This window comes from Pithys albifrons, chromosome 21 (assembly GCF_047495875.1).
Source record: "Pithys albifrons albifrons isolate INPA30051 chromosome 21, PitAlb_v1, whole genome shotgun sequence".
NCBI classification, from domain to species: domain Eukaryota; kingdom Metazoa; phylum Chordata; class Aves; order Passeriformes; family Thamnophilidae; genus Pithys; species Pithys albifrons.
Genome location: NC_092478.1, coordinates 2412481 through 2438366, shown reverse-complemented (window position 1 = coordinate 2438366; position 25886 = coordinate 2412481). Strand labels below are relative to the sequence as shown.

Here is a 25886-nt window from a genome sequence, read left to right as displayed (position 1 = left end):
CCATTCTCCAAGTGTTTTGAGTCAGAATGTTACAGAGAAAGTAAAAGTACTCAAGAAACTTGAGCTCTGGAGTTTGGAGTTCTTCTACAATATTGTGAGATATTGGATTATCTACATCTGTTATAAAAGACAGGTCAAGAAATTTGGGTCACATCAAAAGGATACAAATTTTAATGCATCATTCATTTCATCATTCAGGCTTTCTGAAGGGAATTTTGCCTGTACAGAACGTTCCTCTCCAGTAAGCACAGAAGAGGACATGCACCTCCCCCCTTTTAAAATATGTCCCAACCATCAATTTTGCCTTCCCAGCACCTTAAAAAAAAGTCCATCAAACCACTTTTTTCCTCTGATGGTTAAAATTGCAGCCCAGAGTGCTTTGGGACAGGACAGACTGTGCTGTGGCAGTCACTGGTGTGTGTCTGCCTGGAATTTAATGGCCTCAGTCCTCCTTTGGAGTCTCTGGTGCTGATGGCTCAAAGATCACTGCCCAGGGCTGATCTTCCATCCTGCTGCTGGTTTGCTCTGCAGAGCTGCCAGAGGGAAGCCAGGCAGTGCTGCTGGGGCAGCCAGGGAGGGAAAGGGCTTTAGGAAATCCTTTCCCAAGTCCAGCTGAAGCTCAGGAAGTTTTCTGCCAGTGGAATTACTGCAGCATTTCCATCTGCCACAGCCCTGGTCTGGTTCTGAGCTTTCAGCTCAGACTTGGTGCAAGAGTTGCCTGCACATTTCTTTCTGGGTGGCTGGTGTGAGCTCAGAGTGGTTGCCTGGAGTGTGACCTCATGCCTTACCTGGTTCCCTGGTGAGCCATGTGCCCGGGCTCCACCCTGGAACCCCACTGTTGCCCAAGGAACTCAGGCATTTGGGTGCTAGCTTTGGGGTCATGGGGTGCTGGTGGGTGGCCCTGATGCTGGTGCTGGTCACCTGGCACCCTAGAAACCCTGGCTCATGGCTGTGGGTGGCCCTGGTGCCCTGGCTCCCTGGGGTGCACCCCTGCCTGCTCTGCTTTGGGTCCCCCACTCAGCGCTCACAGCTCTGCGAGGACATTACTGGGGTCTCTGAGGATGACCCCAAACACAAACAGTGCCTGGAAGCCCTTGTTGAGGCTGCTAAACCACTTGCCTCTGTCACTGTGGGTATGTTGTGGGACCCCAGGGACCCCAAACACAAGAGGGATCCTGCACAAGGACCTGCCTGGCCCCTCCTTTCCATGGCCCCTCCATCCCAAGGGGGACCCCTGCCCTGAACAGCACCCTGTAACCCTGTGGTGTTCTCTTCTGCAACCAAGACCCCCACACTGCCACTGAGCAGGATCCTGGGGAGTTGGGGACCCCAGGACCCACCCCAGACAAGCATCCTTGGGACTCAGAACCATGCCAAGTCTCCCCAGTCCTATTCTGGACCCCAGGGACTTTTGGGCACCCCAACCCTGCCTGAGACCCTGAGAATTCCCCAGCCCTGATAGGGACACACTGCTGAGGACCTTAGGAATCCCTGGGGATCCCTGACCCTTCCCAGTATCCCTAAACCCTGATCAGGACTCCAGGAACCTCCAGAAACCCCCAGAAACCCTCAGACCAGCCCTGAAACTCCAGCCCTAACCTTGTATGCTGATTCCAGTGTCCCTGTACTGGTTCCAGGGGCGGGGCAGCGAGAGGAGCTTCGGGACATCGTCATGGATGCTCTGTATTATGTAGAGGAGCAAAAGGACAAGAGTGAGCAGGGGACATGGGGCAAGGGGGATGTGCAGGCCTTGAGGAGCATGGAGTGGAGGTGAAATACAGGATATGTGGAATTCTGGGGTCTGTAAAGAGTTATTTGGGGAATCCTGAGGGTCTACGGGCTTCAAGGTACAGCTGCTTAGGGGCTCGAGGGGGTATTTGGGGATATGGGGGACTCCAGGATGGATAGTTGGGGTTGAGGTGAGTTGTGCAGGGGATCTGTGGTGTCTGGGAAGGGTTATAGGGATGGGGGAGGACACATTGTCTTACCTGGACATCTGGGTCACCCCAGAGCCCTTTAACAAGTCTCTACAGGAAGCTGTCAACACAGTCTGGGTGAAGCTGAGCCAGCTGGAGAAAGGTATGGGGACAGTGGGGACCCCCACCCTGGGTGCCCCCGTTCCAGAGAAAGCCCCAGGGAGCCCACCTGGGCCCTGACAGCTCATCACAAGTGATGCCCAGCCTAACACTGCTTCCTCCCCCCCCAGTTCCAGCCTGCATCCCTCCCTGTGGTGAGTGCCCATCCCTCTGTCTTGCTGTTCCTTGTCCCCTGGTGCATCTCCCACCTCCCTGGGACCAGCAAGTCTCCCTTTCCCAGGACTGCAGCCAGCTGCCCGTGTCTTCCAGTGTGCCACCTGCCGCTTCATGGACTGCAAGTTTCCCCTGGACTGCCCAAGTACAGCACCAGGACAGGCTGTTGCATTAAGGAAATCTTCCCCAACTTACCCCCTTTCTTATCTTATTTGTATAATATTTTTTATATTTTTGTGGAGCTTGAGTGACTCCAGTTATACCTTTGGTACTGATAAAGGTCAAGTGGTCTCGCTTTGCTTTTAAAGGTCCAGGCTAGAAAGATGCAGAGTATTTGCTCAGCAAGGGTGGTCATACACTGAGGGTGGGTAACTTTTGGGGTGGAGGTGTGTTCAGTATTATAATGAGATTATAATGAGCAAAGTTCCTCCAAAATAGAGGATTTCACCACAAAATGAAGCAATTACCAACTCAGAGACTGATATTTTGGATGGAACAGAATAATATTTCTTGTTTGGCAGATGCCATGTGTTTTATCAGTACCTGTGGTGATCCCAACATGCCAATTGCATGTAAGGTGATCCCTACATACCAACCACATTCCACCCTGGAATTCCACAGCTTTCTTTAGGATGTGGATATAACTTTAGTCTCAGTAATCTTCCCCCAGTAGTTCTCCCACACAGCCCCTGGCACCCAAGCTGGGCTCACCCTTCCTGGACTGGGCTGCAGTGACATTTCTCCCCTGTGCTCCCTCCCTGAGTGCCCCTGCCCAGGTGTTCCCCTGCCCACCCCTGCAGCCAGCCCAGGAGCACCAGCAGCTGTGTCAGTGCACAAACAGGTGTGAGTTCACGTGCCTGGCATTGCTCCCAGTGCAGGAGCTCTGGACCTACACGGATGAAACCCTCGTGCTGCGCTGTGACGTGCCCTTCGCCATCCCCGCCGGCCTGCCCGTCACCTGGATGTTTGCCCCAAATGTGAGTGGCACAGGAGCTCGTGGGAGGGTGTGAGGACACATCCTGGGCTGCCACCAGAGCTGGGTGTGCTGGAAGCAGCAGCTGTGTGAGCACACACAGGATGCTCCTGTGAAAGGCTGCACACGAGCAGAGGGAGGTCACTCATGTGGTTCAGATCCAGGTGTGCACAAGCAGAGTCATCAAATCACAGGATGGTTTGGTTTGGAAGGCACCTTAAAGCTCATCTTGTTCCAAACCCCTGTCATAGGCAGGGACACCTTCCACAAGACCAGGTTGCTCCAAGCCCTGTCCAACCTGGTCTAATTGAACAAGTTATATTTCTTTAAAAAAGAGCCTGTGCAGCAGGGAGAAAATGCTAAGAGGTGATTTTATCCATGAAACAGAGAACAGATGACAGGCAAGCTCTGGGTGATGTCCAACTGTTAGAAAAACAAATTAAAAGTTTAGGGCTTTTGAAATACTTTAGTGCTCTCAGATCTGGACAAGGAAGTTAACAAAGCCTGAGAGAGAAATTTGTTGTTGAGAACTGAATGCCAGGATTGCAGAATTTATAAACCACAACGACACGTTCCATAAACCAGAGATGCCCTACCTGGGAAAAATATAATAAAAAGACTGAAAATGTGGACTAATTAATGTGAGAAGTGAGAAACCAATAACCAATAGAAAGTATAATACTAATTAATGAAAAGAACTGTGTAACTTGTAAGCCAATGAACACTGATTTCTCTGCTGCTAAAATGTATGAATAGTTAAAAGTTTTGATGACTGATGGGCATCTAAAGTGATGCCCATGGAAGTGCTGAATAAAGCATTTCTAACCTAACCAGCTGGGTTTTGGTGACACTGCCCTTGGACACTCACAGGGATGGGGCAGCCACAGCTTCTCTGCCCAACCTGTGCCAGGGCCTGCCCACCCTCACAGGGAAGAATTTCTTCCTGCACATGCAGGAAATTATTTTTGTGCCCACCCTGGCTGTGCCTCGCTGTGTGCACACAGGGGGCACGAGGAGGGCGGGTGGCACGGGAGGTGTGTGACACTCCCCAGCACAAGGAGCATGAAGGGGACGTGTGCCCAGCATTGTGCAGGGTGCTCTGCTGTGCTGGTGGGCTGTGCTGATGCCTCTCCCCGTGCCCCAGGTGCGCACAGAGGAAATCTCTCTGTTCAAAGAGCTCCAGGGGAACCCAGGGAAGCCCTCCCGCCTGACCATCGAGCAGCCCGAGCCGGGCACCGTCGCCTGCCGCCTGGGGGAACCCTTCGAGCCCGTTGCCCGCAAGTTCTTCTACCTCAACGGTGAGCCCGGACAGCTGAGTGCCCTGGGGGTGGGCAGATGGTGGGGGGAGCAGGACCCCACACACCTGGGGCCGTAGGAGAGGGATGCGTGGGATGGGCAGGGTGCCAGCACACCTGAGCTCAGGGTGCACAGGGGGGTTGGGGCAGGTGTTCCCTGTGCCTGGCTCCTCTGGGGGCAGTGGAGCATGTGGGGTGAAGCAGGTACCACAGGAACACTCATCCCTGGGTGCAGGGCCCATGCCCTGAGCTGCCTGTGTGCCCGCAGTGTCAGAGGGAAGCATGGCAGAAGAGAGAAGCCTCCAGGCCATGTTCAGCACTGTCCTGCACTGGCGCCACAACGAGACCCCCGTGCCCCCCCTGCCAGTGTTAGGGCTGGCACTGGCAGTGTCCTCCATGGTGCTCGTGCTGGTGGTGGGGTGAGTACTCCTGACCCAGTAATCTGTACCCCCAAAATCCCCATGGCTTCTGGGGTTCCTCTCAGAGCAGCAGGAGACTCCCAAGCCCCCCTGGATTCTCAGTCCCTTGGGATTCCCTGCAGGTGGGAGGGGACTTGGGTGTCCAAGGAGGGACCATTGAGTGCCAGGACTCCTCAACTCACAGGTCCATGTCCCCTGGGACTCCCATTTTCCTCTGGCCCATTCCAAGCTCTCCCACTTGCACCCAGGAGCACTCCAGGCTTCCCCCAGCTTCCCTAAATGCCCCTGTAAACTTTCCACTGTTTTCTCCAGAACCCCCACTGTCCCTTGGGGGCTTCAGTTACAGTCACTTGTCCCAGTTGCCCCCAGGGTCCCATACCTTCACTCTTAGACCCATCAGTTTCCCCAAGGCCTCCCCAGTTGCCCCTTGAGCCCCTCAGGTGCCCCATGTGTCCCCATTCTGCCCCCCCTGCCCCTTGGTGGGAGTACAGGGTGTCATCCCTGCTTCCCTTCTTTCTCCATTCCTCCTTCTCTCTCCCAGGGTCACCTGGCAATGTGTCTGCAGGACATCCCACAGACATGAACAAAAGGGCAACCAGAAGGATTCTGAATCCCTGAGCTCACTCTTGGAACCTTAACACATGGATTCATCCCCAAGGACCAGAATTTCTGCAATTGCTTTTCTTGTGCTGGGTGTGAGAATGGCAAGTCTGAAAACAAATACAGAGTTCTGAAAATCTGGATTATGCTGGTGATAGAAATTTGGGGTTCTTTGGCTTGCAGACAATAAAACTGGGTACTGGGCAACATTTTCCTTTCTGTCCTCAAATACTCAGATCTTCTCTGTTCCTTTTAGTGTCTGCTTAGTGCTGATTTCTCTCCTCTGTTTCACAAGTCCCTCAGATTCCATCTGTTACCCTCCATTGATGCTCAGATCCCTGAAACCCCTCTGCCTGTGTCCTGAGCTCCAAAATGCACCAGCTGCTGCCAACACTGTCCCACAACTCCCTGGAAGTCTTGGAGCCCCACCCAGAGCCAGGCTGGGCTTGACAGGAGCAGATTAAACAAGAGCCCCTTGACCTGGCAGGACCTGCCGCGGTGGTGGGAGGCGGGGACAGCCCCGTGTTTGCTCTTCACCTGGTTGGTGACTGTGGCATTCAAGTGTTTGTTTACTGAGCTGCACTCTTCAAAGTTCCCAAATATGCTGTTCCCAGGGGAAATTCCATCCAAGTCACTAAGCACTCGCAGAAGAGACCATTCCAAGGATTCTTGCTGGCTGGCATGGGGATTATTTTCCTTGGAGCTCAGGGACCTGTGCACTCACAACCACAGGCACCTCCACCTCAGCTGGTATTTTCTGAGGGCATAAAGGGAGCCAACCTGATCTCCACCTCCAGGAGAAAAGAGAGGTAGGACCCACTCAGCCCTCCCACTGCAGAGGGCACTACAAATGCCACTGTTCCATCAGCTGCTCCAGAGCTCTGCACTCTGAGGGCACTGCCACCTGGAGCCATGGGTGAGTACAGGGCTGGCAAGAGGGGGCTCCTTGCCGGACATGGTGGGGGCACAGGCAGGGCAGCCCAGCAATAGAAAGGCTCTGTGCACTGGTCCTTGCACACAGGTGGAGAGCAGTGGCACCAGTGCTCTTTGAGGGCACCTGGACCCCTTTGACCATCAGCAGCTTGTCCCCTGCCTTCTGGGTCACCTCAGCCAGTCCCCTGCTCCAGGGGCCAGGAGTGAAACTTGGCTCAGTCAGCTCTTGGGTGCTTTGCTCCACCCAAAACCACCCCATGCTTGACTTGTTTGGGGCAGATCAAGGGGAACAGGCAGGGTTGTCTACCCCTTGGTCAATCTTCCAGCTGGCAGGGAGCAGCCTGATGCTGCCCAGCATTCTCAGTGCTCTCCTGCATCTCACAGGGTCACATTAACTGTGGTGCTGGAGCCACAGCATGTCTGATTTCTCTGGAGGGAGGGTCCTGTTTCATCTTTTCTCTATCCTTTCCCTTTCCAGCAGCCCAGTGCCTTCTGCTCCTTGCTTGCCTGCTGGTCTTGGCTGTCCCAGGCCACTCTGTCCATATACAAGCCCTAAACATCCTCAAGAAATCTCCCTCCAACGCTTCGGCGAGTGCTCTGAAGAAAACCAGTAGGTAGCATCCCATGGGCCCCCAGTGTTGTGTGGTGGGTACAGCCAGCTCTGGGTGGAAAGAGGCCCTGCACCAGCCCTGGCCCTGGCCCTGCTCTGGAGGGTGGTAGGGATATGCCTAGTGCAGGCTGCAGTGTGTGTGTGTGTGTGTGTGTGTGTGTGTCTGTCTCCACTGTGAGGGTTGGGAAGGGTGTCTGTGTGTGCTTGGAGGGGTCATTTTTCCCCTGTTCCCTCAGTCACAGGCGGGTCTTCTTTGCCATCATCCCAGCATGATCCTATTTTAGTGGCATAACTCCTTTTGCAGGAGCCCTAGAGGAGCCCAGTAGTGCCCATATTCACTCTCTTGGCCTGATAGCAGCACTGGGCTTTCACTGGGGCTGACTCCTGTTGGTGTCCCACATGGAAAAGGAACAGAAGGTTGAGGCCAACCCACTCTTACCTCCAGACTTCTCTAGGCTGGGAGAGCTGATTATGCCCCAGGTGCTCTGGCCAGGTTGCCCTCTCTCCTGCCCCAGGGTAAAACAAGGGCTCGGCATGTTGTACTGGCTTTGGTTCACTCCCCCTCTGTCCTGCTCCAGCTTGGCCCAGGGACTGCAGTGAGCTCTCCACTGGCAGCCAAAGTGGTGTCTACATCATCCAGCCCACGGGACTGCACCCCATTATGGTGTACTGTGAGATGGGGGAGGCAGACGGGGGCTGGACCGTGATCCAGAGGAACCGGCAGGACACCGATATCACCTGGAACGAGTCCTGGAGCACCTACAAGCACGGCTTTGGGAATGTGCACACTGAGTACTGGCTGGGTACTGAGAACATCTACCAGATCACCAAGCAGAAGATCTACCGGGTCAGGTTTCTCATCTGGGATGCTTCAAACAACAAGAGGTTTGCAGACTACAACCTGTTCAGCCTGGACGATGAGTCCCAGGGCTACCGGCTGAGGCTGGGAGCGCACTCGGGCACGGCAGAGGATGCCATGGATTCAGATAATCCCAGGAAAGTGCACAACAACATGAAGTTCTCCACCAAGGATCGGGACCAGGACACCTACAGAGGGAACTGTGCCTCCCGCTACGGGGGTGGGTGGTGGTACTCGGCGTGTTACTCCGTGCGCCTGAACGTCAAGGGCAGCATCACGTGGGGCAGGTTGTGCAAGGGGAACTGCAAAGCCTCAGCCATCCTCATCAAACCTGCTCCATACCACTAATGCTCCTTCCCCCTTCTGTCAACACTGGGCACATGGCCAGGCCAGTGCCCTGCTGGAGCCTGTTTGATGGCTGGGGCTGAAGAAGATTGTTCCTCTATATCAAGAGTTGCTTTGTTTTCCTCTTATCCTGAAAAGTAGCAAAAGTTCCCTGCTCTGTCTCTGGCCATTCACCTGTTTGGGAGATCATTATTAGCACACATGTTTATAAACACCGTGCAGTGTCCAAGCATGTTCCTTCTGGGGACAAAACTGTACTCAGAAACTTAAAACCCTCCTGGTCCAGCACGGTCTTACTCTCTTTCTGCTTTGTAAGTATAGATATTTTCAGTAGAAAAATATCCATCATCACTAACTAATCTGACCTAAACTGCACTGAGCCCAAGGCAGGCCATGTCTGCACCACATCCCTGCTGCAGTCTGTGTTCATCCTGCAGAATAAAATCGCTTTCAGATCTGCATAAGTGTCCTTCATTTGTTTGGAAACTCCTTGGAACTGCTGCCAGTTTCCTGCCAGGAGCAGACCTGAGGCTCCTGGTGAAGTAAGAAAAGGTTTTCAAAGGGAAATTTTTTCATGAGGATGCTCCATAGACACATCCTCCCCTGCATCAGGGAATGATGGGACTGACTTACCCACATCCCTCACACCCTCAGGGAGCTCACTGCCCTCTCCACACGCCAAGCTGTGGTGGTTTCTTCCCTTTCCCAGGACAGAGCAACCACCCAGCCATGGAGAGGGAAAACTGCAAGTGAGGGTTTTGCAAGGGATGGCTTTGGTGGTCCTGGTGACTAATTGTAGCCTCACAGTGCAATGCATAGTGGCTGGAACAAGCCACGGGAAGGAATACTGCCCAACACACTTACTTTTCCCCAGGTCTCCCTCCCCAAAGGCTGGACAGAGAGCTCCCCCCAGACTGTGCAGGCAGACACGAGGCAGCAGTTTGGCTCCAGGGTTTATTGCAGCTGATTCCTCCCGCCGTGGGTAGCAGAGCTGAGGGGTGTGCAGGGCCTGGGGAGGGAGCAGGGCCAGAGCAAAGCGGGGTCCACCGACTGCATGGGGAAGGGAACCGGCACCGTGTCCCCCTTCCCAGCACGGGAGAGGGCACAGCCACCCCAAACCAGTGCCTGTGCCCCAGTGCCGGCCAGCACTGCAGCACTGGGCGAGGCTGCCCATGTGCCCAGGGCTCCGGGCGGTGGCTCCTGAGCCCCAGAGCTGCCACGTTTTGGCTGGTGAGGCTGCAGGAGCAGGACGTGCACTGGGACTGGCAGGGGACAGTGAGCTGGCAGGGGAGTAGGGCACTGAGCTGGGGGTGGTGGCACCGAGCTGGGATGGTGGCACACCCCTCCACCAGGGGCTGGGCACTGCAGCACGGTCAGCACACGTCTGTGGGTTTGACCAGGATGAGGGAGGATGCGCAGTCACCGTTATCGCAGAACCCCGGCCAGACGATGTAGTTTTTGGCGTTGAGCAGGACGTTCTGGCACCTGTTGTACCACCACCCGCCGTAGCTCTTGGCACAGTTCCCGCTGTACTGGTCCTGGTCCTTGTCGACCGTGCTGAACTTCATGTTGTCATGAATGCCCCCCTTCTTGGGGTGGTAGAGGGTCAGGTAGTCGTCCCCGTCGCCAGAGTGCCTGCCCAGCCTCAGCGGGTACCCGCTGGCCTCGCCCTCCACCCTGAAGATGTCGTACTCGGCGTAGTGGGTGACGTTGGTTTTGTCCCGCACGACGAAACGCACCTTGTAGGTGCCCTGCTGGGTCAGCAGGTGCAGGTACTCGGTGCCCAGCCAGTAATCGGCGTGCACGTTCCCGAAGCCGTACTTGTAGGTGGTCCAGGATTGCTTCCAGTTGAGCTCCGTGTCGTGGGAGTTTCTCTGGACAACAGTCCAGCCCTTGCCCTCGGTGTCCATGTCACACCAGACCACGCGCGGCGGGGACCGGGCGGGCTGGATGACGTACACCCCGCTCGGGCTGTTCTTGCGCAGGCGGCTGCAGTCCGGGGGGAACCCTGAGGCTGCAGCAGCAAACACGGGGTGGGGTGGGAGAGAGGAGGATCAGGAGTCTGTCAGAACAACAAGGAGCTCCTGTAGGGCATTGAGGACTCAGGACAAACAGGGGTAGTTCTGCCTGTGGCTTTTTCGCTGGTTCATCCTTGGAGAACCTGAAGGTCTCTCTAAGACAAGTGACCTCTGTAAGAGCCCTGAAATCTGTTTCTCATTATTTGCTGTCTCATATGGAGCCTTCATTGGACATCGTTGGCATCTAGCCAAGGAAAGAAGGGGAAAAAGTCTTCCAGACGCCAGTGATGTCCTCCAAATATATCTGGCACACACACAAGGGCCTTGATATATTGAGCTGTAGCTCTTGCAAGGACCCGAAGTGTCCAAAATGCTCCACTAGATGGGGATATGTAACGAAAACTTACGTTATCCCTGGGGATCATGGCATTGAAAAAGAAGGCTTAGTTCTGCCGTGGTCTCATAGAGATCTCTTCTCCCAGCTCGTTACAATTTATCTGATCTGTCATGACTTACTGGATAAACTAATTTGCTGTCTAATTTGTTTTGCTTGGTTTGTGTCTGATGGGAGATAATTTGCTGTGGGTAATTCCAATTCAAGCCATGAAACTGTTTTACTCAGACACTCTGGTCTTTCAGGGTCTGTGAACCTCCCTTGCAGGGAGAAAGGGAGTACTCCTAATCCAACAAGAGCAAAGAAAAAAACCAAATAGCTATGAGGATCTCTGCTAGAAATGAGGTTCACAAGCATGGCAGAGCAATCCTGCCAAGGTGTTTGGGCAGGAACCTGTTGGTTTCAGCACAGAGCCAGCAAAGGGGCTTGACAGAAGTCAGGCTGTACAAGCCATGGCCCTGGGGGTTGTGTGTGAGGAGTTCCTGTGCTCTGCATCCCCCTGGGTGTCTGCTGGCCTTCCCTCACACACAGCAGACCTGAGAGTCAGGGCTGAGCCAGGGAGACCCTGTCCTGCTCTGTCCCTTGGTGCCCATACCCCCCACCCATCCCCTACTCACCACTCCGGGGGCTGGCAGTGGGTACGGCAGGGCCGGCGCTGGCACAGAGGAGAAGCATTGCCACCAGTGTGGGCAGGAGGACAAGGTCCCGGTGGAGCTGGTGTGTCCCAGCCTGGAGCCCTGGGGAGGAAAGTGCCCGTCACCACCAGGGTCCCTGGGCGGCCCCTGGGATGCTCAGAGCAGAGCCAGGGCACAGTCAGGAGTGAGGGGCTCCCGGAGTGGTGGGAGCTGCAGCTTCAGGACAGGCTGAAGTGAGGTGAGAAATGGCTCTGTCACCTCTGGATCAGCCCCTTCCCTGCACCACACAGAAACATGAGGTCAAGTTTGTTCTCAGAACCTACAGCCCAAGAGAAGGCAATGACACAGCTGGATCTGGGGACAGTAGCTTGCCAGGTGGGGTGGAACACAAGAAACAGCTCTTTTTGGAGTAATCATGCTTAATTCTTTTATATAAGCCACTCCAGCCCAACCACAGCTAGAAGGAAACTAAGCCACAGGATGGGTCCTACTGCACAGGTACCAGCTCCCAAGCAGGCAGGAGAAACCTCCTGGGCCCACACAGGGACATAAACCCAACCTGTGCTGACCACCAGCACTCCCATACACCCTGCTTGGCTCCTGGGGGAGATGCCACCATGGCTGGGGCAGGATCCCTGTGCAACCACATGTGCCACATGCATTGGTTGGGAAGAGAAAGGACCAAGGTGAAACCTGGGTCTCCACCTTAACCTCCCTTGACAGGACATGGGAACACATGGCACAGGTAGCGCGGGGCAGGCACAGGCTGGCACCAAGAGTGTGTGTTGTTCGTTGCTTTGGTCTGGCATCCCTCCTGCTCCCACAGTGCTGGTGTCCTGCTCACCATCCTCTGTGCCTTTGCATCCTCACCCATCAGGCCTGGCTGGAGCCCAGCAGCACCCAGGAGTGGGGTGTCCCTGGGCAGGTCACTCACCCATCCCGACAGCACGGCTGCGCAGAGAGCAGGAACCCAGCGGTGCTCCCTCCTGGCCGAGCCCTGCACGTTGCCTTTATAGCACTGCACACCCACGTGTGCTCACACTCAGCATCTCTAGAGGCACTTGCAGGTTGGGACTCGAGCAGTTTCCACATCCCATGACAGCACAGCTGAGGGGAGGGAGGCATGGCCTTGCAGTCAGAGAGGTACAGAATAACCCGCTCCAGGCTGAGGGATTTCGATTATTGACTGTCCCTACACAAACACTACATGTGAATTGACCACTGGGAACAAACTCTGGAGAGCTGGGATCAAAGAGAAGTGCAGAGACCCAGGTTTTTAAGGACATGCACACAGAAACCAGCAAAGGAGGAGAGGTCTCCTGTGTGCCCAATCCCAAAAGTGACCTTGGAAAGGTGAGGACAGGTCCTCAATAGAGGTGCCAGCTCACTAAGTCTCTGCTGGCAGGTTTAGGGATCAGCACAGGGCTGGAGCCCCTGTCCAGCAGCCAGAGCCTCTGTAGACACAGTGTCCCCTGGCACCCCAGTCTGTGTGCTCTGAGCAAGGGCCCCAGGTAACAAACAGGTGTGTGTGGGTGCCTTTGCCACTCTCCTTCCCAATCCCTGTCTGGCCTGGTAAGACCCTGCAGACCCACAGGTTCACCAGGGTGGTGGTGGAGTCACCATCCCTGGAAGAGTTCAAAAAACGAGTGGATGTGGCATTTGAGGACATGGTTTAGTGGTGAACATGGTGGTGCTGGGTTGAATTTGAACTTAATGATCTTAAAGTTCTTTTCCAACTGTAACCATTCTGTGATTCCATTATTGACTTCAATCCAAACCCTTCAATGTCACCCCTCCTTGTCTGGTGAGAGACTGGGAGGCCTTGTCCATGGCCTGATTTAGTTTGGGAGAATCACAAAAGCTTATGGAGTTCATGAAGGGAAAAGGTCCCAAGCTGTTCAGGCAAGAAGGACTGCAGGAAAAGGGGCCATATCTAGGGGTGCAGGGGAAAAGGGGGACTTAGGAGTTAATACAGCACCTCGGGGTGCCTGTGCCAGGACTCACAGAGAGGGTGCTGCTGGGCAGCCACCTCTGGAATCACTGCTGGCAGCAGGAACACAGGCCCCATGGGAGCTGGACTCGCTGATCCTGATGGGTCCCTTCCAACACAGCACATTCTATGATTCCATGATTCTATGGAGAGGAAGTTCCCCCTGCCCCTGTGCACAGCAAGGCTCCCTGGGGCTGCTCTGAACAGATGCAGATGGTATTTCCTTCCAACAAACTATGTGTCACCAGGACAGCTGATCAACAGTGTAGCAGAGCCCCCGGTGTCTGCAGTGCTATCAAATGAAGGGTTTTCACTTGTGCTGACCTGTGAACTCCTGTGATCCCTGGGAACATCAAATCTGGCTGCTCCCATGGGCAAGTGAGACCAGAGCTGAGGAGATGATGCCCTGGCTGGTTGAATCCTGTTCAGAGAAGGCTGAGTGTGGGCTCCAGGTGAGGCAAGCAGTCAGCTGGGTCCAGGATCCTGGACAAAAGGACACAGGACAAAAGGCAGGGCTGGGAATATTCTACCACATAGATCTAAGCAGTCCAGCCAGAAATAAAACCATTCCTGGAGCAGGTCAGAGACCCATCCAGAAAACATGACCAGAGACAGGACTGGAGCCCAGGACTCCTGTCTAGCTCAGGAGGGGATTAGAGGTCTAGGGCCAAGCTCAAACAGACCTCACAGGCACAGGGGAAGGTCCCAGATTGGCATCAATCCCTGGGAAAGAGGAGAACTGGCATTTGCTGTAAGACATCCACAGTGTAAGCACTCCTAGATCAGAAGGGGGCTTGAAGTGAGACCATTTGACATCAGCCTCACGTCATGATGCCCCAAACTCCACCTCGTGATTGCTGCAAGGGCCACCGTGGTGCCAGGAGGGACCACAGTGTGCATTGTGCAAGGGGCAGCATGGCAGTGGCAGGGCAGGGACATCAGGAGGCAGCTGGAGTGGCACTTTCTGAAGTTTGGGGCAGTTTCCCAGGAACACTGAAGTACCTCTTCCCTGAAGGGTCTGTGGGGTCCCCAGGGGCTGTTGAGCTCCATGCCAGCTCTGGAGAGAGTGATTTACACCTGATGTTTGATTTCCATCCAGAAGGGGAATCTCATGGGTGTTTACTCAGCAGTTGAACTGCATGGAGGTGCCCAGAGTAGTTCCCTGGAGCAACCCCGCCAGGGCAGGGGGGCAGCTGGGCACTGTAAACTGGGGCTATTTTGAAGCATTCACTTATTGGCACTGAATTATTTGCTTTGCCTCTGAAGAGAAGCTCTTCACCTGTGTGAGATACAGACTTCATTGTGTGAGGACTGATCACTTGATGGTGGAGAGCAAATAAGCCCCAAGCCACTGGTCCTGTGGCCAACCAGAGGACAAGTGCTGTGGTTTGGGTCTCGTGCCTCCACCCCCTCTCCTGCTGAGCCCTATAACTTTCAGGCTGGACACCCCTCAGCCAGGCCAGACCCGCCCGGCTCTGTGCTCTGCAGGGTCCCCACAGAGGCGTAATGGGTGAGTGTGGGGTGGGATGGGGTGGGATGGGATGGGATGGGATGGGATGGGATGGGATGGGATGGGATGGGATGGGATGGGATGGGAGGGGATGGGAGGGGATGGGATGGGAGGGGATGGCACCTCTGTGTGTGGCTGTGGGTCACAGGGCACCCCAGAACTTTATCTGCCTCAGGGTTCCTCCTCCCCACACCCTGGACATCCCAGTGCCGAGTCCATCGCCTGGTCTGTGCCTGCTGTGCCCTGGAGCTGGGGAGTGGGGCAGGAGCCTGCACACTCTGCCATTTCCAGGCTGTGCCAGTGTGGCTCTGAGTGCCAGACAGCCCATTTTACAAGCCTCATATTTACCATTCTGTGCAATTTTCAGTTCTCTAAGAAAGTGTTAAATACTCTAAACTAGAAAACAGACTTTTAAAAATATTCCTGCTTAAGGAATTGAACAGGTATCCAGACCTGGAGGTCAGATGCTTGAAAGCACATTGCTGTCCCCACCAGTACACCCAGGAGAGGCTGATCCTCCCCCTGCACCTCCTTCCCACCCAGACTTTCCATGACCATTCACAGGGAAAGGGCTGGCAGTGGTGGGAGCATTTCTTCCCTGGGGCCCTCAAGGAGACATGTCTTTAAACATGCCCCTAAACACGAGTGTATTAACACTAAATGTTATGTAGGAGTTGGGAAGTGAATCAGCAGGACTGAAGTGTGTTCAAAAAACCTTTTCTGTAAAACTGTAACCAGCATGAATGAGCACCAGGAATGCCCTGAGCAGTCTCAGGAAGGGGGTGTTTTCTCCAGGGGTGGCTGCAATCCCACACAGCAGTTCCAGGCTGGCATCCATGATCGTTTTCCTTCTCAGGCATCCCAGGGAAAGGTGTCAAACCCAGGTACCCCACCCAGGGCAGTGCAATAGGTTTGGCTCTGCTCCTTTTCCAACGGTGGAGGGATCACATTGATAATCTGCCAGGATGAGCTGCATCCATCGTATCAGAAACAGAATTCCCCATGGGCAGGCATATCCACAATCCCCCAGGAATGATGATAATACTTTTTTTATTTACTTAGGTTTAATATTGCAGAACGTGTGCTGGTTTCCCCTGCTGCTCTGAACTAGAACAAACCAGAGCAACTGGCTACACATGGAAACTTTAAAGTAGCCACATAACCAACATAACCACACAAAGGGCAAAATTTTCCCCAGCCAGGCTGTAATTCCTGAAGGTCTGTGCTGCCCCTCTCTGCACACACACAGAGCCCTGCCTGGGGCTTGCTCCCACTCAGAGTCTTCCTGCCCACAGCCCTGGGGCAGTCCCAGCTCAAACAATGTGAGTGTGTCATGGAAGTGTGATGGGAGCTGGGAAGAAAGGGGGTTCCTCCCTCCATGCTCACCCTGCTTTTTATCTCCATCCCTGAGTCTTGGGTTTGACAGGGATTTCTGATTACAGACACTTTGGGTTTGGGCAAGGGTTTGGCACTTCTGTCTCAAAAACATGGGACTTGGGACTCCAAGAGGGAGCTCAGCACAGAAGGAGTTTTATTGTTCCATTTTACTCATCAGGTAAAGGAATCCAGTGGGATTTGTGGCTCCATAACAGAAGTGATGTGACCTCTTTCTTCTTTTTCCAATCTCTTCCCATTTCAGCTACCCAGTGCCTTTGTCTCCTGCTTCTTACCTGCCTGCTGGCCCTGGCAGCATCTTTTCCTGATCTTGATATAAGAAACTTGTACCTCCTCAATGGCACGATGGATGACATTATGAATGCTCCTCCAGGGTCCCCCCAGCCTGGTAAGTGTCCACTACAACAGGGAAACAAGGTCTGGGTCAGTCAGATCCTACACAGAGCTCCTCATAGAATCCCAGGAGAAGGGGCAGGTTTGGTCTCAGTGGCAGCAACACCAGTCCAAGGGTGTTGTGGGTCACAAGCTCTTCCTCAGAGTAACAGGGTTAAAGATATTCACAGTGTGCTTTGAGGACATGGAGAACAGTCCCCCCATCTGGAAATCACAAAGTCAGTGCAGAACTGAATTTAAGGGTTTCAGCTGAATTTAAATGAAGATAATACAAAGAATCCAAGCAGTGGCACTGGTGCAGGGAAACCAGGTGATGGCACAGAGTAACCTACAGATACAGGGTATGTTGGAGGAATGAGGAAGCCTCCAAGAAATGCTCCTGGAAAAAAACAGGGCTGTGGGTGGGACACGGCATGACAGAAAAAGCTGGTTCACTTCCAAGGAAGAAGGAAGAATTCTTGGCAAAAGAGCTCAAGGTCCAAGTGTTTGGTGCTCGTTTCACATCAGCTGTCAGGAAACAACCGACACAGGGAGTGCCATGACTGAGACAAGAGCCTGAGCTTCACCAGGGACTGCAAGTCTGAGTGGAGAGAGTGTGCTCTGGACTTCAGAGTGTTCTCAGGCACATGGTGTGATTTGGGGGTTGGTCTATGCAGGGCCAGGAGTTGGACTTGATGATCCCTGTGAATCCCTTCCAACTTGGGATATTCCACAATTCTGTGATCTCTCACCCACAGCACAGAACAGACTGTGTCAGGAATGGGCAAGAGGCATAAGTTAAACACTTCAAAAAGGAGGGTTAGGACAGCACCAGGGAAAGCAGGGAGCAGGTATTTGAGGATGGCAGGGACCAGGTATTTGAGGATGGGAGAGAGCAGGTATTTGAGGATGGCAGGGACCAGGTATTTGAGGATGGCAGGGACCAGGTATTTGAGGATGGGAGAGAGCAGGTATTTGAGGATGGCAGGGACCAGGTATTTGAGGATGGCAGGGACCAGGTATTTGAGGGTGGCAGAGCAGCAGCTGCAGAGTGAGGTGTCTGTTTCAGAGAGGGGACAGGAATGGCTGTTGTGATTCCATACGCCTGTGACTCATTCCTCTCAGTGAATACACAGATGTCCTTGCAAAAGAATTGCATTAAGTCACTCAAAACCATCCTTTCTTCCAGCAACACCCTTCAAATTGCATTCTGATCCAGGTGAGCAGAGCCCTCTCCCAACTCCTGATACCTGCACCAGTTTTCCTGTGTTTGCTCTCACATTTCTTCCCCCTTCCCTCTTCTTTCTGAGTCCCTTCCTGACTGCTGCTGCTGCTGCACTTTAACAACTATCTTCCAGTGTGGCTGACCCTATTCAGAGTCTTTCCCCCACATAGTGTGCCCACCAGGAAAGCATCTGCCCCATTCCAATAGCACAAAAATTCCCCCAAACTACTGGCTGCTGATATCTGAAATTGGAAATTTCCTCTGGAATTAGGAACAGCAACAGAAAACCATGAATATCATCTGGAGAAGTTCATGGTCTCCCAGCAGGCATTTGACATGTCTGCTCTCCACACTCACTGCTGTGTCCTGTGTTCTGTTGATTTAGATGATGGTGATGGACACGTCCGACAGGCCAGGGACATCGGCCACCACCCGCCGGCGAGTCACGGTGAGTCTCTGCCTCTGCCCAGGAGGTTTCACCACTGCTGGGCTCACCAACAGCTCTCAGACACCTTATCCATGTCCTACACATGCACTCCCAGGAAAAGTGTTGATTTTCTGATGGGGTTCATGGTGCACACAGCTCATAACCTCAGGGGGAGTCTGTTACCAACCATGTCCTGGGCTCGGTATTCAATGAGGACCTTTAGTGGGGGGAATTTTCCAGCTAAAGATCCAAACTGGAAAGTTATGATTCTTTACTGGGAACAGGTCATTAGTCATTTTCCTTCTTTCACTACTCAGTTGATGAGAAGACTTGGATTGACTGAGTTGCTGAACTGACTGGATCAACATTAGCCCATAGGACCAAAGACAGGTCCCACCTGGGTGGGGACAACCAGTAGCAGAGGGACTGGGAGGGGAGCAAGTCCCTTCCCTGAAGTGTGTAGGTGCATTCAGCAGTTTGTTGTATGAGGTGCTGATGCTTTGGAGCACGGAAAGGCCATAATCAAATCCAACAAGTCAGGAAGTCTCTATGGAGCTACTTGGGTAAGCCCAGAGAACACTGATGGCTTTGCCCTGCTGAGATCCCAAGGGCTGATCAACTGTTAACGATATTGATGTTGTGATCACCCTCTCTCTGGGGTTTCTGAGATTACTGCAAAGCTCTAAAGCCTCTGTGCTGTACCCCCATGTGGCTTTGTCACCCAGATTTGCCTTTGTCTGGGGTGATACATCATCTACATGACACAAGCAAATCCCCACAGCATTGTGAGACTGAACCCAACCTGGGCAAGGGTCCTTGGGTGACAGCAATGCCTGGCTTGGTCTCACCAGGCCCAGGTATTGTGTCACCACCAGTCTGAATCCTGCCTTGGGAAGATTTGAAGCCCAGCTCTTACAGTGATCATGCCAAGACTTTGATTTATTCCTGTGAGCACATGGCAGGAATACAGCCCAAGGCAGGAATGTGTGTGCAAAAGGATCTAGACACAAAATATCCCACTTTCAGCATGTCACTGTGTGGGATTCAATAACCATCTCTGTTCCCAGCCCCAGGCTGGCCCAAGGACTGCAGTGAGATTCCCCGTGGCAGCCACAGTGGTGTCTACATCATCCAGCCCAAGGGGCTCCACCACCTCGTGGTGTACTGCGAGATGAACGTCACCCACGGGGGCTGGACCGTGATCCAGAGGAACCAGAGGGACACCCCAGTCACCTGGGCCGAGGCCTGGAGCACCTACAAGTTCGGCTTTGGGAACGTGCGCACCGAGTACTGGCTGGGCACCGAGTACATCCACCAGATTGCCAAGCAGAAGGTCTACCAGGTCAGGTTTGTCATCCAGGATTCTGCAGACACCATCAGCTTCGCAGACTACAACCTGTTCAGCGTGGAAGACGAGTCCCATGGCTACAGGCTGAGGCTGGGCGCCTACAATGGCACAGCAGGGGATGCCATGACCTCAGACAATCCCAACAACATGCATGACAACATGAAGTTCTCCACCAAGGATCGGGACCAGGACACTTACAGTAAGAACTGTGCCTACAGCTATGAGGGTGGGTGGTGGTTCTCGTCGTGTTACTCCGTGCGGCTGAATTACAAGGGTGGTTTGTCATGGGGCAACCTGTGCAAGGGGAACTGCAAATCCTCCCTTATCCTCATCAAACCAGCTTCATATTGCTAGTGCCTCTTCCTCCTTCTGTCCACACTGGACACTCTGCAAAGGCTCGGAATGCCCAGAGAGCGTGAGCCTCTCTGGAGCAGAGCAAGGAGCCCAGAGATAGCAGGGCTTCAGTAAAATGCCACTTTTCAATTCCCCCTTCGAGTGCAGGCTCCCCTCTTCTCAGCTCTGATCCCCTGTGCTTGCCAGTGATTCCTTGTTATTATGTTCCTAATCAAGAATAAAAAAATTACTTGTGAAATTTGTGGATTCCATACACACCTTCCCTGTGGAAGAAAGACACAGCCCCAGAGTGACATCAGAGTTTCCTGCCTCCAGAACTCACAGTGAGCAAAAAAACTGCATGCCACAAATTTCCATGTACTCTGAGCCTCTCTGCAGTGTCTGGTGAAGCATTCAAATAAATGTGCTTTGCTTGAGCTCATTCACCAGTAATGGCATCTGTTCTCTGTCTCTGGTGTGGTCCCATGAGACTCAGGAAATCCCATGGCAGGACTGGAGTCTGGGGGCTTATCACAGAACCACAGAATCACAGACTGGTTTGGGTTGGAAGGGACCTTAAAGCTCATCCCATTCCACCCACCTTGCCATGGACAGGGAACCTTCCACTAGACTATATTGCTCAACCTGGACACAGAATGCCTTGAGTGGTTCTCATGGGAATGGATGTAAGAAAACTAAACCCAGTTACACTGTGATAAAGGCTCTGTGGTCTTCACAGGGGGGTTCAGAAGGGACCTGGCACATGGGAGAGCTCATCCCACATAATCACCACATTCACAGTCCTGGGTCAGAAGCTGTGGTGGTGTGTCCTGGTGTCTGTGTCCCACTCCTGCTGGGCTGCTCTGTCTGTCAGGATGTGTTCCTTGCTGCCTGGCTGTCTGCACAGACATACTTTGATCCTCCAAAACCAAAATTTCAAAGTCATTGGTAAATCTGTCTGCTGCAACCGACAAGCAGCAAACTTAAATAGAAGCAAAGAAGTAGGTCACATGTTAGAAACTGTCTGAATTCTCCACCTGAATTAGGAGACACTAATGAGGGCAGAGTTCATAACAGGATTGCCATATCCAAGTTTCTGAGATCAATTTAGATGAATTTTTGCTAGAAAAAGAGCAGACAGAGCTAATGACAGGGCCCCCATAGGTCCTTCATCCCATGATGCTCCAGCACTGCCAGGACACACTGTTGGAGAAGCACTTTGGTCTTCACAAACCCTTTCTGGTTTTGTCCTGGGGCAGCACAGTAACAGCCATGAGTTTCACTTCCAGGACCAACAGCTCAGGGAAAACCCATCCCTGGCCCACCAGCTACAGCGCCCAGTGGGCATTGGGAGCCACCCAGAGCAGTCTGAGAAATTAGAAAATGCTGGGAGAAATGAGCAGTGGGAGATGTCCCAGCCACAAAGGACCTGACGCTGCCCCAGGGTCACTGTGGAGTGAGGGTGTGCACAGAGGAGAGCAGGGTGTGCACAGAGGGGAGCAGGGTGCGCAGAGCAGGGAGCAGGGTGGGCACAGCGGGGTGCGGGGTGGGCACAGCGGGATGCGGGGTGGGCACAGTGGGGTGTGGGGTGCGCACAGCGGGATGCAGGTGGGCATAGCGAGGTCTGGGATGCGCAGAGCGGGGTGCGGTGCGCAGGGTGCAAGGAGCTGGAGCAGTGCCGGTGTCCCCCGGTCGGGGGCGGCACGGTGCGGTACCGGAGCGCGCTGCGGCTCCTTTAAGACCGGCGGGGGCGGCGCGCGGAGGGGGCGCGGGGCGCGAGCGGCTCCCGGCGGCGGGGGCGGGGGGTCCCGGTCCCGATCCCGGTCCCGATCGCGATCCCGATCCCGATCCCGGCCCATGTCCCGGCCCGCGGCGCCCCCCGGCTCCCCGCGCCGCCTCGGGGCGCTCAGCACGGCGCAGCTCCGGGCTCTGCTGCAGGACGAGTCGCGGCTGCAGCGCGCCGCGCGCCTCAGCAGGAAGGTACGGTGGGGGCACCGCGAGCACCGGGGGAACCGGGGAGGGCCGTGTCCCGCAGCCAGCGGGGCCGAGCCGTGCTGCGCTGGCCCCAGCGGGGCTGTCCCGCTGCGCAAGGTGGAGCCGCCCGTGGTCCGGGTACCGACGCTGCGGGGCCGGGCATCCCCCGCCCGCCCGGCCCCGCTGTCCATCCCTGCTGCCCATCCCTGGACACCCGTAATCCCGGGGGCTCTGGAGGAGCCACAGAATCCACTGGCGGGGCGGGGGAACCTTCGCTCCGGCGTCCCGGCGGCGGCTGCGCGGGGCTCCCGGTGCTGCAGCCCCGGGCCACCAAATCCGCGGCCACCAAAGCCCACCCGCTGCCCCCGCAGCTCCGAGATCTGGGGAGGCCGTGGCCGCTCGCCCGCCCTCCAGCCTGGGCTCGCTCCCGCAGCCGGGATGAGCCCCGCGCGCTCCCGGCTCCGCTGCGGGAATGGGCGCAGGTTGTTCTGGAATCGCTCTCGGCCCGATTTCAGCGTCTCCCCCGGGTCCCCCCGGGCCCAGACGGTGTGTGCGCAGCGAGGGGAGGGTGCGCGTGTCTCCCCCGACATCCATGTGCGCTGCCGAGCCCTTTTCCTGCAGAGGGGTTGGGCAGCCAGTGCGGCGTTTTCCATGCATAGCCCGGCTCCAGCCTTTGCATCCCCCCGGGATGCACCCCCTTTTCGGGCAGAGCAGAGGGATGGAGGCAGTGCAGGACGAGAGGGTTCGTCCCTGGATGGACTGGACCCCCGCCCAGCAGGCTGCCAGATCTGACAGGTTCTGCCCATTTCTCCCAATGCTGACACTCATCCCACGTTCCCATCCCCACAGTTCCAGAGTCTGCAGCAGGAGCGGGAGATGTGTTTGGCTTCAAATTGCACCCAGGCCAGGGTGAACCTCTCCCTGCGCCCACGGCTGGAGGATGGGAAGGCTTCCCTGGCCATCAAGTACCAGGAGTTGCGGGAGATCCGAGAGGCATGTTGGGAAAAGCAGCAGCGCCTGGGTGAGTGGAGCACAGCCGATGGGATGGGGCAGAGCCTGGGATGGCCAGAGCCTGGCATAGCAATCTGTGTTAATATGAGGGTCCAGGTGGGCTCAGCATCCTTCAGCCTGCTCCAGGGAAATGGTCCAGTCAAGATCGGGAATGGTAGGGGATGATGTGACATAATAAGCCCTCATCTGGGACCAATCATATAATTGTGCTTGGTTTGGAAGGGACCTTGAAGACCAGTCTCAATCCCCTGCTATGGGCAGGGACACCTTCCACTAGACCAGGTTGCTCTAAGCCCTGTCCAACCTGGCTTTGAACACTTGCAAGGCTGGGGCAGCCACAGCTGCTCTGGCCAGCCGTGGTGCCAGGGTGGGATGCAGGCCTTGGTGTGCAGGTGGCTCCAGGGATGTGTTTGGGAGTGTTTCAGTTCAAGGCAAGGGGGAGCTGATTTTCAGGGATGGGAAAGATGGCAACTCCAGCAGTGGGGGCATCTAAGGGAAGGTTGGCAGGTTTGCAGCCCCATCCCCTTCTGACCCACAGAGACTTACCTGGAGAAGTGGAACCCACAGAGTGCTCTGAGCCAGCTCCAAGCCAAGCTTGATGCCTCTGAAGCAGAGTCAGAGGTGAGTCATCTGAGACTCCTGTGCTGCTGCCCCTTCCCTGCCTGGGCCTCAGACTGCTCTCCATGCCCTCCCACATTCCAGGGCCTGGAGAAGAGTCCAAGGGCGCTCCCTCTGTTGTCTCGTGGCTCTCTTGGCTTGATGCTGTCCCACTGTCCATCCCACAGGTACAGATAGAGCAGTTCCTGGCCCAGGACCTGCCCCTTGAGTCCTTTCTGGAGTCCTTCTGCCAAAGCCGCACACGCACCCACATCTGCCGGACACAGCTGGAGAAACTGCAGGAGCTGCTGCAGAAGGACCAGGCGCAGAAGGACCAGGCGCAGAAGGACCAGGGGCAGAAGGACCAGGCGCAGAAGGACCAGGCACAGAAGGACCAGGTGCAGAAGGACGAAGTGCAGAACGACCAGGTGGGCAGGGACCCAGTCAGCCCAGGTGCCCCAGTCAGCCCACCACCAGCCCGCCTTGCCCCGTTACGGAGTGGAGTAGCCCCCAAAGCCTTCGATCTCTCCTACGGCTTTGTGCCCGCCTTCCTCATCCCCTCGGAGGCCGTTGTGCCCTTTCCCGTGCCAGCTGCGCCTCCCAAGCACCATCTCCCAGCCCTGGGACAGCAGCCAGCATCTCCCTGCTCTGAAAGCCCCAGCCTGGGCTCTCCCCTGCGCCTCGTGGGACACATCCCCGTGCTCAGCCCCCAGCTCGTCCGCAGGCAGCAGCGGCCGCGACACCAGAAGCAGGAGCCTCCACACCGGTAGCAGGGCAGGGATGGGGGATGTCCCTGCTCCTCTGCCTCCACAGGGGCTGTGCAGGAACACCCTGGCTGGGGAGCATGTGGGGTAGGGGGTGGAGCTTGCAGAAGGATGGAGGTGTTTGGCTGGGGGTGGGATGGAGCAGGTGCCGTGGCTGGGGTGGGGGTCCTGTGTTTGGGGAGTTGCCAGGGGGAGGTCTCTGCATCCACAGCAAGAGGAACAGTGAGAAGAGGTGGGGATGGGTGGCTTTTAGGGATGTCAGTGGGCTCTTTTGGGGGGGGTATCAGGGAAAAGGGCCCAAGGGAAACTGGGTGCCACATGCTTCCCAAATAAAGGCTGTTTCCATGTTCTGTGTTACCCCTTGGCTCTGGCTGTGAACAGCAGGATGGGACAGGCAAGGAGGAAGGGAGTTGCAGGGTAACACTTGCCAGCCTTGGGAGCCAAGGAGGGTCAGGGTGCCCCTTCTCACCCCAGGGAGGAGGGGGAAGGTTTGCCCCCAGCTATGCACCTGCACTCATTTCTGCTGGGCCAGGCAGCAGCCTGGGGCCAGTCCAGCCCCTCTCCAGCTGGTGTGCAGCCAAACCCGGGCAGGGAGCTGGGGGTGCCCCCCCAGCCTGCCCAAGACTGGCTCTGTGGAAGCCAGGCTGGATAAGGAGCAGCCTCCAGTGCCAGGACAGGTGGGAGAGGAGGGGTGTGTGTCTCCAGGAGACCCCCTGAGCCAAAATCCCCGAGACAGTGGGGATGGAGCTGGGACCAGCAGAGGAGGGGGTGTCAGGGTGCCCCAGCTGGGCCCCCCAGGGCAGGCACCGGGGCTGTTAACCAAGGGAACTCTTATTAACAATTAACTCTATTAACAGAGGAGTGGCCGCAGGGGATGCTGCTGCAGGGAGGGGGAGCTCCCACCCCCGCCATCCTCGGGTGCTGCCAACCGTGGCAGCCCTTCCGTGGGTTGGCACAGCCACCAGCAGCAGGACTGGCATGCAGAGCTCTGCCCACAGATCCCGGTGCAGGTGAGGGCTGGAGCTGTCCCAGGGGCTGTCCCCTCACCCTGTCCCTGCCACACCAGCCCCTTCGTGGGGAAGGCTGATGGCCACCCCTTAATGCTGCTCAGGACCCTGCTCCCCCAGCCTGCAGCTCCCTGTCCCTGCCCCTCACACCCCCAGCCCAGCTGGAACCCCCAGACACCTTCCAGGAGCCAAGTTTAACCCCCTCCTTTCCAATAAGCAGCACAGCTACTCCAGGAGTATGGAAAAAGCCCTGATGGGGCTCCACAACCCCACACCCCCAGTCTGCAGCACCCAGCACCCCAGATGAGCAGCTCAGCACCCTAAACTTGTGGTTATGGGGACATCAGCCCACAACAAGGGGCTGGGGTACGACTGGGGAATGGGGTCTGCCAGGCTTCATCCAGCTTTTCTCAGCTTCCCTGGAACTTTTGATTTCCTTGGTTTGTGACAGCATCAAATTACCAATTACTACTCAGATTTAGTTGCTTCCCCTTGGTGTGATGTCTGTTGCAATTCCAGGGTGGGAATGAGCAACACAGAGGAACCCAGAATAACCCCCCAGAATAATCCCTTGGGTGACAGTGTTGGGTAAAGCAGTCCAGG

At 55.4% G+C, this 25886-nt stretch overlaps 5 protein-coding genes across 5 annotated transcripts; 4 read left to right on the top strand and 1 right to left on the bottom strand.

Annotated features, from left to right (window-relative positions):
* The first annotated feature begins 880 nt into the window (after positions 1 to 880).
* SPACA6 (sperm acrosome associated 6) lies at positions 881 to 5574 on the top strand. Its single transcript, XM_071575359.1, has 9 exons — positions 881 to 1133; positions 1638 to 1712; positions 2011 to 2079; positions 2207 to 2230; positions 2317 to 2394; positions 3123 to 3226; positions 4367 to 4520; positions 4786 to 4936; positions 5478 to 5574. Exons 1-9 carry the CDS (start codon positions 881 to 883, stop codon positions 5572 to 5574), a joined length of 1005 nt encoding a protein of 334 aa, XP_071431460.1.
* Positions 5575 to 6310: 736 nt separating this feature from the next.
* LOC139681575 (fibrinogen-like protein 1-like protein) lies at positions 6311 to 8712 on the top strand. The gene is made up of 3 exons (XM_071575043.1): positions 6311 to 6452; positions 6948 to 7079; positions 7658 to 8712. Exons 1-3 carry the CDS (start codon positions 6449 to 6451, stop codon positions 8284 to 8286), a joined length of 765 nt encoding a protein of 254 aa, XP_071431144.1. The 5' UTR covers positions 6311 to 6448; the 3' UTR covers positions 8287 to 8712.
* A 944-nt stretch (positions 8713 to 9656) lies between these two features.
* Positions 9657 to 12427, bottom strand: LOC139681723 (fibrinogen-like protein 1-like protein). Its single transcript, XM_071575358.1, is given in 5 exon segments — positions 9657 to 10297; positions 11313 to 11432; positions 11507 to 11607; positions 12265 to 12385; positions 12388 to 12427. Coding segments are annotated over 5 exon segments (1023 nt in total).
* A 2399-nt stretch (positions 12428 to 14826) lies between these two features.
* Positions 14827 to 19951, top strand: LOC139681722 (fibrinogen-like protein 1-like protein). The gene is made up of 4 exons (XM_071575357.1): positions 14827 to 14830; positions 16470 to 16613; positions 18208 to 18270; positions 19317 to 19951. Exons 1-4 carry the CDS (start codon positions 14827 to 14829, stop codon positions 19949 to 19951), a joined length of 846 nt encoding a protein of 281 aa, XP_071431458.1.
* Positions 19952 to 21716: 1765 nt separating this feature from the next.
* VPS37D (VPS37D subunit of ESCRT-I) lies at positions 21717 to 24422 on the top strand. Its single transcript, XM_071574992.1, has 4 exons — positions 21717 to 21910; positions 22754 to 22925; positions 23454 to 23536; positions 23701 to 24422. Exons 1-4 carry the CDS (start codon positions 21788 to 21790, stop codon positions 24280 to 24282), a joined length of 960 nt encoding a protein of 319 aa, XP_071431093.1. The 5' UTR covers positions 21717 to 21787; the 3' UTR covers positions 24283 to 24422.
* Positions 24423 to 25886: the final 1464 nt, after the last annotated feature.

Coding starts and splice junctions, on each gene's coding strand:
- LOC139681575 (XM_071575043.1), top strand. Junction 7,080..7,657: donor GAGTGCTCTGAAGAAAACCA/GTAGGTAGCATC, acceptor GTCCTGCTCCAG/CTTGGCCCAGGGACTGCAGT.
- SPACA6 (XM_071575359.1), top strand. CDS start 881: ATGGGGTGCTGGTGGGTGGCCCTGATGCTGGTGCTGGTCACCTGGCAC. Junction 2,231..2,316: donor AGCCTGCATCCCTCCCTGTG/GTGAGTGCCCAT, acceptor TCCCTTTCCCAG/GACTGCAGCCAGCTGCCCGT. Junction 4,937..5,477: donor GTGCTCGTGCTGGTGGTGGG/GTGAGTACTCCT, acceptor TCTCTCTCCCAG/GGTCACCTGGCAATGTGTCT.
- VPS37D (XM_071574992.1), top strand. CDS start 21,788: ATGTCCCGGCCCGCGGCGCCCCCCGGCTCCCCGCGCCGCCTCGGGGCG. Junction 22,926..23,453: donor GGAAAAGCAGCAGCGCCTGG/GTGAGTGGAGCA, acceptor TCTGACCCACAG/AGACTTACCTGGAGAAGTGG. Junction 23,537..23,700: donor CCTCTGAAGCAGAGTCAGAG/GTGAGTCATCTG, acceptor TCCATCCCACAG/GTACAGATAGAGCAGTTCCT.
- LOC139681722 (XM_071575357.1), top strand. Junction 16,614..18,207: donor TCCAGGGTCCCCCCAGCCTG/GTAAGTGTCCAC, acceptor CTGTTGATTTAG/ATGATGGTGATGGACACGTC. Junction 18,271..19,316: donor CCACCCGCCGGCGAGTCACG/GTGAGTCTCTGC, acceptor CTCTGTTCCCAG/CCCCAGGCTGGCCCAAGGAC.